This window comes from Oryza glaberrima, chromosome 4 (assembly GCF_000147395.1).
Source record: "Oryza glaberrima chromosome 4, OglaRS2, whole genome shotgun sequence".
NCBI lineage: Eukaryota > Viridiplantae > Streptophyta > Magnoliopsida > Poales > Poaceae > Oryza > Oryza glaberrima.
The window spans coordinates 6,780,339-6,790,146 of NC_068329.1; the positions used below are offsets into that span (position 1 = coordinate 6,780,339).

Consider the following 9,808-nt stretch of genomic DNA (forward strand, 5'->3'; position numbering starts at 1 on the left):
TATATATGTGTATACAAACTTTGGATGTGTGTATACAAAATTGGTATACGTACGTATAAAAACCCAAAAAATACATGTATACAAAATTTGTATACACGTATACAAAGTTTGTATTTGTACGTATACAAAGTTTATTTATGCGTATACAAAGTTTGTATTTGTACAAATACAAAGTTTGTATACGTATATGTTAAAAACCAAAAGTGTGAAAAAAAAAAGAAAAGAAAAAACCAAAAGGAAATAACGGAAAAACCAGAAAACCGAAAGAAAAAAAAGGGGACAGAACCGCTGCACGTGGGCGTTCCACCGCGGCCCCCCTCTCCGCGCGCGTCACGTGGCCGCGCCGTGCGGGAGGGGAGGCGCGTGACTATTCGCTAATTAGCGATTTCGTCTATAGTGCACTGATATTGATGTGAAGTTATGATTATTCACACTAATTAGGGTGGTCAGTACTACAAACTTCTGCGATATATTAAATTTTTGGGGCACAAATCATGAATTTCACAGCTAGTGCTAATTTCCTGAACTGTAAAAACCACATCATATGCCTCTTGTTATCAGCCATCTGATTGAGTACAATTCAATCTCCTTTCAGCCCGATCAAATGCGCATTTGAATGCTTTCCAGTAGCAACTATCAGAGCCCGTGCCTCAAAAATAGAGTCCATCAATACATCTATAACATTTTCGAGTCCTATATCCAAAATTAAGGCCTACAACATTTACAAAAGCATGCATGGCTGCTTCATCCATGTCTTCTCTTGGCCTGTCTCAGAGACACAGTTTGCCTTTTGCACTAGGTACAACTCCAGGACAAGGAAGCAAAATCCCACTTCTCCAAAGTCCTGACAAGAGATTTCATGTAATCATGTTTTAAGCCCATACCCACCTTTAATTTATTGATAACTTTAGTTCAGGCATGAAGAAAAAAAATTGGTACTGTTTTATGCATCTTCCTTGTAATCGGAAAAATATAAGAGTTTTTAACTCTGGCCGTATTTAGATCCAAAGTTTTTCTACAAACTTCTAACTTTTTCATCATATCGAAACTTTCCTACACACAAACTTTCAACTTTTTTGTCACATCATTTTAATTTCAACCAAACTTTTAATTTTAACGTGAAATAAACACAGCCAGTTTTCATCTTGCTCCTTCATTTTTCAAGTGATTTGACGGTTACAATGATGGACGTCGACCAGTTTGGACACATAAAAGCTGTTTAATATATATGTTCATGTTTCAGCCCTTCTTTTTTTTTTTTTTCTTACGGCAGCAGCGAGGAAAGACAACTGCTATCAGCCAGCACACAATGGTACGAACCTGCATAATTGAAAAGCATGTCATTGACTTGTGTGTGGATACTCATCCACGGCAGCTGGGCACTAGTGCATATAAAAACCATTGAAAAGGCTAAGCTTTCCTCAGCATGAGGCTGTTCAATTAGTTCCCAAAATTTTTTTCTAAAAACATCACATCGAATCTTTGAACACATGTATAGAGCATTAAATATAGACAAAAAGAAAAACTAATTGCACAGTTTGCATGTAAATCGTGAGACGAATCTTTTGAGCCTAATTAGTCCATGATTAGTCATAAGTGCTACAGTAACCCACATGTGCTAATGAAGAATTAATTAGATTCAAAAGATTCGCCTCATGGTTTCCAGGTGAGTTATGAAATTAGTTTTTTCATTCATGTCCGAAAACCCCTTCCAATATCCGGTCAAACGTCTGATGTGGCACCTAAAAATTTTCATTTCACCAACTAAACAGACCCTATTATTCATGGGTAGAACTATAGAAGTCTATCTAATTTAAATCACTGGGTTGTTACACTGTCAAGATAAAGAGCTATCAAGTTAATTATATATTCTTATGAACTAACAGATTTTGAAAGAAAGTAAACATACATGCATACATGGTAAACTGTTGACTCATCGAAATTAATATGCATTCATAACACTATATGTAAGCTTACACATTTTTAACTAATATACTCATGCTCACTGTACTAATTAGTTTTACCAAATTATCGGGAAAAAAGTTACTAGGTACACCAAAATGCTGTTAATAGCACCTGTTATTTATTTCTTTCTTATATATTGGAAATTTAAGGTGACTTTTATTTTTTCCCAGCTACATATATTTGTAACCAACATTGTTTACCAGAAATCTCAACTATATAATTCATAGTAATTAATATGCTTCTTCCACAAATTAGAAAAGGATGTTTTAACAGAATATACCATAATCGTATTGTTATTAATTTCCTATCCTTATCATGAAAGTTACAAATTTCACTACTGTCACTAGAGGCCAAATTTGAAAAGTTTTGACCACTTCCCGAACTCATAACTAAATTAAATGGAGTAATATGCATCATCAGTATAGTATACTAGTATATATACTGTGAGAGAAGTCTCTGTACTGTAGTGTAGCAATCATTGGAGAACAGGCACATGTTTTCTCTCCCTAATAAATCAAATTAATTAACGTACGTCTCTCGGCCACAAATCGATCGTCTGTACAAACAATGCTCATCCAGTACATGCACTAACACTGCATTATACAAATAATTTACAATTAATATATGCATGATGATCCCCATGGCCATGTTAGGTGTGCTCTTTGACAGTTGTAGTTGGACCTCTGCTTCTCCATCAGCTGTACAGCTCTTGCATGACACACACACACACACACACAATTAGTGGATATTATGGTCTTATCGATGGATCACAGATCAAGAAGCCGATCAGAGAAAATATTGTGCATGGACGGCTGCTGTCTCGTCTCAGTGATAAACAATTGGGCATGTGACTTCCAATGAAAGATTCGAAATGGAGAGCTAAGAGAATAATACTCACGGGGTCAATGTACGTACTAGACATGCATACGTAATACAATTATTTGCTGCTATTAGTAGTAGTATATACCCTGTGTCTCTGTCTTTTTTTTTCTTTCTGGCGATTTGAGTATCCTCCTTATCTATTAGGCACTACAGAAATAGGGCATATAATCTAGCTAGCTCTTTTGTCTAAATCAGACCAGAAAATTGAGTATATATATTGTGTTTTGCTTTGCTTGTTGTGATAATATATAGCTTATAAATTATGATATAGAACGATGATTATCAGTAGCTATGCTTGAAAGGCATTTTTTTAATGTGGATGCGGTTTATATGCTAAATACATTTAAATGAATTAGAAATGAAAAATAATTTTTCGGTAACATTTATACTTCTATTTTAACAGCGAAAAAGCGAAGACGCGAATATATATAGAACACACACGAAAACTTAATATAGATAATAAGTTCTAAAATAAATTGTAGCTTAATTATAAACGGCTGCTCGACCAAAATAATTATCTCATATAACTACCATCTATTATATGATTTGGAGAAGGTTATAATCCGATGGATAGTGAAGCATATCCAGGAAAGACAAAGGAGATTACCGAAAGATAATGCACAACCCCAACCTCGAATACAACAACTCTAGCTGCTAGGTTGTACTAACATCTCTCCCAATAGTCGATCTATTGACAAGACAAGACAATCCTGATGAAGTACTAGAGCATAGTATATTTATAATATAACATGTTTCAGTAGCTATAGCCTAGCTAGCCCAGGAAGAAAGGAACGGTGTACTGTACATTTTGGAATTAAAGAAATGGTCAAGCTTTACACACCACATCTATATAGGCTCACACCAATGCTTGCATTGGCACATGCATTCATCTGCACACACTGAGATTGGGTCTCTGAAATATGCAGCAAATCTGCTGCATTGAGCAGCTGCATCGATCTAGCACCTGCTCCAGTGGCTGCCTGCTTGCTCGTCTTGCTCATCGTGCTAGCTAGCTGCTTGCTGCTGCTCGCCTGCCCTCACATTTGGCCAGTTCCAGTCTGTAGCTTTCCTAGTACAAAGATATGATGCATGTTATTTTTACACACGACAAATACACGAACCTGGCGAGCTATCGCTTTCATCCTGCACCTACATGTTGTTGAGCTAGAACTTGTCAATCTGTCATATGCGTGACCAGGGTTCAATATTTGAGAAATCAAAAAAAAAACATTTGGGGCACCTAAATTCCGAAATCGATCTCCTGACGAAAAGCTTGAAATTCTGAGTAATTTTGCTAAAAACTTAGTACAAATTATCTGTCGAATAACCACCTGTAAACTGGAAATTGTTGGACCGAAATACTGAATCGAGAGGCAGCGAAATTAAGCCATTAATCTGTCTAGGTTCTCTTATTAAAAGAACATTTGTCTAGTGATCAGAAGTTGCTTCGGTTATGTATGTATTCGGCCATCCATGGAAGAAAAAAATACACAAGAGGGGCAGTGATTTCAAAGGTTGGAACCTACCCTGCGTCCCTGGCCAATAATAGGATAGCCAGGTCTTATTGTTGATCAAAGGACTCCGGCCGGCTAGCTATAGACTTTCAGCGTAGTAAAACTCTCTTTTTGTAGTAATTTAATTGGCAATTTGCCATGGGACAACTCATTCAAGGTGCAACAGTACGTTAGGGTCCACGTATAATTGATTGGTTTTATTCTTAATTAATGTGAACATATTTTAATTGCTTGCTATATATGTATAATTTAACTTAGTAATGGACTTTTTTTTTCGCAACGAAATGACTATGCAAATTATTAACACTCTCAAAATTCATAAAATCGCATATATGGTTGAATGGATGAACAAAAGCTAGCTTTAATTAAAACACAATTTGGAAATAGTTATTCCTAAATTTTTAGACAATGTACAAGTGTTTATATTTCTGGCCATAAAACAAAAAAGAAAATATTTTTAATTAGTTCGGACAACTAAAACTCTCTAGAGAATAGAGAAAAAGCTAACGGATCTAGGTCATGCTAAATAGAATTCTGATTTATTTTATTCTCGTTTCTCATAATTGTCATTACTATATATGGAATCATAGATAACTATACAATTGAAAATAATAATTTGAAAGAGAAATTAATCATTCACCTAACTTTTGTCTCCTCGGAACAAAAATGGCATCTTCCATCAGAAAGGCTTAACCATTTTCCAATGTACTTAGTGATTTACTTTATCCGTGAGTCTCTACTACCTGCAAACATGCACGCAAGATTCCATGTGCAAGTGTACTTTGTCTATAGGGAACAGTGATCATGACTCTGTTAGTAACGCTATCAAGTCTCCATGGAAAAAGCTCTGAACAACCTTTTCTTCCCTCTGTGCTTAGATTTGAAGGGGCCAACCAGCAGCCTGGAAGGGTGATTAATTGAAGCCAAACAAACACAAGCCTACACACTTTGACTTGTTAACATCTTCATATAGTCTCTCTCTCTCTTCCATCTCTCTCACTGGTCTTATATATTTTTCTGTTTGCTGTTTGTTGCCTTGTGCTGCTCTCTTCTCTGTGCCTGGCTTTCTGTGTCCCAATATATCTCCTGAAAGGCAGTGTTTCTCTGTCTCTCTCTATGTCCTCTAGCTAGATAGATAGCACAGAGGAGAGAGCTCTAGCTTAGCTGCTGCTGCCCCGGCAGCTAGCTACAAATTAAGAAAAGGGTTAGGAGCAGTGGGATTTGGTAGTTTGGTGCGTGTGTCTTGTTGCCTTTAGCAGCTTGGAGTTGAGGCAAAAATCCAATTCTGCTCAATTGGACTCATGGGGAGGGCTCCATGCTGTGACAAGAACAACGTCAAGAAGGGACCTTGGTCGCCTGAGGAGGATGCCAAGCTCAAGGAGTTCATAGAGAAGCATGGCACCGGCGGCAATTGGATTGCTCTCCCTCAGAAAGCAGGTATATATATGTCAACTTAATTTCAGAGATCTTGTGCTAGCCCTTTGGTGATTTTGTTGTTTTTCCCCCTTATGAGTTCATGTCTAAATAAGGCTCGATCACCTTAATTTGCAGCTGGTTTCTTTTCTTCTTTGTAGAACTAATTGATTTGTTTTCTTGGTCTGTTTTGAGAGTTTAATCAGTTGTATTCTATGGATATAACTCCTCTCTCTCTCTCTCTCTCTCTCTCTCTCTGTGTGTGTGTGTGTGTGTGTGTGTGTGTCCCCTTCTGTAGATGAATATATGTTCAAGTCTGAAAGATCTTATTTACTGCTAATTAAGTATAAGGTTTTTCCAATTTTTTACATCGATCATTTTTCTCTTCGTGGATACTTTGTTAAGACGATAATTCGTTCTATAGTTTATTTAGCACTAATAGTCGTACATCCCTTAATTTGTTAACTGGTCAAGAGTGTAATAGATCTCTGACATAGACGCAAACAATGTTATGTCAGGCTTGCCGGCTGCCGCATGCAATTATAGGTCTTGATGTGACTACCCCGCTTGTTAGAAAAACGCAATGCAGACCAAGATCCTAGAACTCGTTTGTTTGAAAAAAAGATCCTATAATCCTAGTTGAATCTTCCTTATAGAAGCTTTTTCATACATTTAATTTTATGCTAGCACTGAGCAATATTTGGCTGTTTATAAGTTATACATCATTAATTCTCATCCCCCTATAGTTTTTACGCAATATTTGAGCTATTTGGTCCTGAATTTCTGACCTTATTTATTCTATAATTATAGGATTGAGGAGATGTGGCAAAAGTTGTAGGCTTAGATGGCTAAATTACCTGAGGCCCAATATTAAGCATGGAGAGTTCACAGAGCATGAAGACAGGATCATCTGCAGCATGTTTGCCAGTATTGGGAGCAGGTATATACATATATCACAATGCATATATAGAGTTTTCTAGATTAAGATGTACATTTAACCTTCCTTTTATTTCGATCTACTTAATTTCATCCCAAACATGCATAAGTATGACCTGTTTCTTCTCCCTAGCTAGAAGAATCCTTAGAAATTATAGTTATTTACTAGTAATATGTAGCTAGGAGTATGTATAATCATCAGCAAATGAAGAGATACCTAACTATATATATGCTCTGATACAATTTCAAGTACACATTTGAGAAACTTTGGCATCTGTAGTAGCTAGATAGCTACCTACCCCAAGTCTTGTCTTGTAGAACAGTACAAAGATGACATGAGAAAACCTAACAAACAAGGAAAAAAGAAGAATGCATGCAAATCACTCATTCCTACTTGTCATCCATTTTAGGTGGTCTATAATCGCGTCGCAGCTCCCCGGCAGAACGGACAACGACATCAAGAACTACTGGAACACCAAGCTCAAGAAGAAGCTCCTCGGCTCGAGCGCCGCCGCCGCCGCCGCGCCGCCACGGATGCAGCGTCATCAGCAGAGCCACCACCGGTCGTCTCTCCTCCTGCCGAACTCGCCGTCGCTCAATCCCGGCGGCGGCTACCCAGGCTTCTTCTCCGGCGCCGGCGGCTTCCATCCTCAGGAACCAGCTATGCCGTTAACCCTACCAACCACCACCCAGGAATTCATGCTGGGCACTCACTCTGGCCATCCAATGGTGAGCGCCTCTGCGCTGCTCAACCATCTGCACGGCGCATCACATCATCATCAGCTGCTTGTGAAGGAGGAGATCAGCAGCAACATGATCGTGTTTGGCTCCGACCAGCAGAGCTGCAGCTCGTCAGATGGGCTGGCGGCGCCACACAGCCACCACCACAATGGCAATAGGGAGTTCATCCTTGATGGCTACAGCTATGGCGGCGGCTACGGCAACAGCTGCATCGATCAAGTCGACAACGACAAGCTGTTCCAGCATCATCAGCAGGATGATCAGGCACAAGAACAACAGCAGCAGCTCGTGTACAACTACGACGAGATCAAGCAGCTGCTGATGAACACATCAACCACAAGTAATAATATTAATGCTGGTCAGGATCATGGCGGCAGCATGGAAGCAGGGTTGATCGGTTCACAAGGGAAGGTAACCATGATGTAAATTAAACTGATCGATTAAAGAGGAGGGGAAGGCAGCAGCTGGGCGCGGCAAGATTAAGGATGGATTAATTAAACCAAGGTGTGTTGTTTTTTTTACTGTTCTTTGATTGGATTCTACCGTACGTACGTGATGCATGGCGCGTTTAATTGTTGTGGTTAAAAAAAAACAAAGGAAAGAAGTGTGTCCCGTGTCACGGTCGCATGCACGTGCCAGTGCAGCTGCTAGTATAGCGTTTGCGTTCGTGTTACAGCCTGCAGTGTGTTGTATGTCACTGTGACATGGGATCGATCGATGGATCATGATAGAGATAATCTCTCTCTCTCTCTCTCTCTTGCTGTTGTATTCTCTCTCTCTCTCTTTTCAGTATAGTGTACTCTCTCAACTACTGTGGAAACTTGATTACTGTGTGGCACAGGCCAGCAGATTCAGTACTTTTGCTCCACTGTGTTGTGGACACATTTCCTTCTTCCTGCAGTGCATGCTTCGATGTAATGTCTGTGCTACTACACGTCTTTTCTCTCTCTTCCTTGAACTCTGGGCATAGGTTTGTTGCTGCTGTGACACAGTGCATGTGAAGCCGTGCAAGTTGTGTGCGTAAATAAAAAATTGCTGGCGTCGCAGCATATCGATCAGTGCATGCATGGAAGCATGCATGATTGGCGTCGAGATGGCACATGGGGGGACGACGAGAAGAAACGAGTCTTTGCAGTCCTTTGCCGCGAGAAACGTGTCTTGTCGCGAAGAACACGGTTGCAATGCAATCGGAGTAATTTTTTTCGTTTCTCTGGTTTTTTTTTGTTTTTTTTAACGATGAGTTAGCGCTGGCAGATCAGGCAGAGTTGGCGCATGAAATGGAAGCGAGATCGATGAAAGATTCGACGAGAGAGGGGAGCGAAAAGATTCCCAGCTTGTTGCTAGTAATTTAGTGCCTCCATGGACAGACATTGTCCAACAGTGCGAGGGATATCCGCCTCTCTGTCGTCGTTCTTTGTGCGTACAGTAGTTAATTTGCTTTAAACGAAAACACATGACAGATAAAAATCTAAATAACTTTTAGAGTCCTAAAAAAAAGCTATAGCTCTTATAATTGTATTTAATTTTCCACTGAGAATTTTATAGATATATCTCTACTATTTTAAAAGCGTAGTCGTTTTCCTTCCGTCCCCTTCTCATCATATACGGAAGGTTGTTCGCTCATTTCATATATGTGTATAACCCAGTCATTTATTCTCAATCCACCTATCTAGTCAATCCCCAATTATTTAAGTATGGCTCATTGCAAAGCATGGGCATATTAATTGTATAGTTTCAAAGAGCAAGTTAATAAGTGTAAAAAAGAAACTAAATAAGTTTGAAGTTAAATTATAAAATACAAAATTGGTTACTGCTCAAACACCCATTAAATATGCCAATGTTCTCTCGGACAATAAATCATAAAAGGCGTCTCAGGAGAGAGAAGATACGAACCCTAAATGCAGTTGACAATTAAGTCTTTCTCTTGCACAACACACTTAAATGGATTATGCAAGATAGACCATAAATTTGATAAAGGGGGCCATAATTAATACGGTGTAATGCATAAAGAACAAACCACATATAATACTAATAATAAAGAAGATGAGAGACACATATGTAGTAGAATTAAGACGGAAAGTCCTAAACAGGACAAAAAGAAAATATGTGAACAAAAGCGATGATCAACATGGGGGAGAGTTAAGTCGATCCAGTGTAGCAATGATGAGCATATAATACGGTACAAATTAAATTAGTGACAACTAGCCAAAAAAGAATTGTGCCAACAAATCCAATGTATTGATCCATTCATTGTCTTTACTCCACAATTGACTCCTAAAGTAGCATCCTCAATGTGACATGTCGTTATTAAACTGTAGCAATCATGGATCGAACTCATGTGAATTATCAAACCCATG

The 9,808-nt window shown here is 38.7% G+C and overlaps 1 protein-coding gene across 1 annotated transcript; it reads left to right on the top strand.

Moving 5' to 3' along the window:
* The first annotated feature begins 5,295 nt into the window (after window positions 1-5,295).
* LOC127771386 (transcription factor RAX2-like) lies at window positions 5,296-8,333 on the top strand. The gene is made up of 3 exons (XM_052297289.1): window positions 5,296-5,798; window positions 6,585-6,714; window positions 7,121-8,333. Exons 1-3 carry the CDS (start codon window positions 5,663-5,665, stop codon window positions 7,875-7,877), a joined length of 1,023 nt encoding a protein of 340 aa, XP_052153249.1. The 5' UTR covers window positions 5,296-5,662; the 3' UTR covers window positions 7,878-8,333.
* Window positions 8,334-9,808: the final 1,475 nt, after the last annotated feature.

What these genes read in the sequence shown, in the direction of transcription:
- LOC127771386 (XM_052297289.1), top strand. Translation starts at nt 5,663, where the DNA reads ATGGGGAGGGCTCCATGCTGTGACAAGAACAACGTCAAGAAGGGACCT. An exon ending in TGCTCTCCCTCAGAAAGCAG is followed by an intron (nt 5,799 to 6,584) that starts GTATATATATGT and finishes CTATAATTATAG; the next exon opens with GATTGAGGAGATGTGGCAAA. An exon ending in TTTGCCAGTATTGGGAGCAG is followed by an intron (nt 6,715 to 7,120) that starts GTATATACATAT and finishes CATCCATTTTAG; the next exon opens with GTGGTCTATAATCGCGTCGC.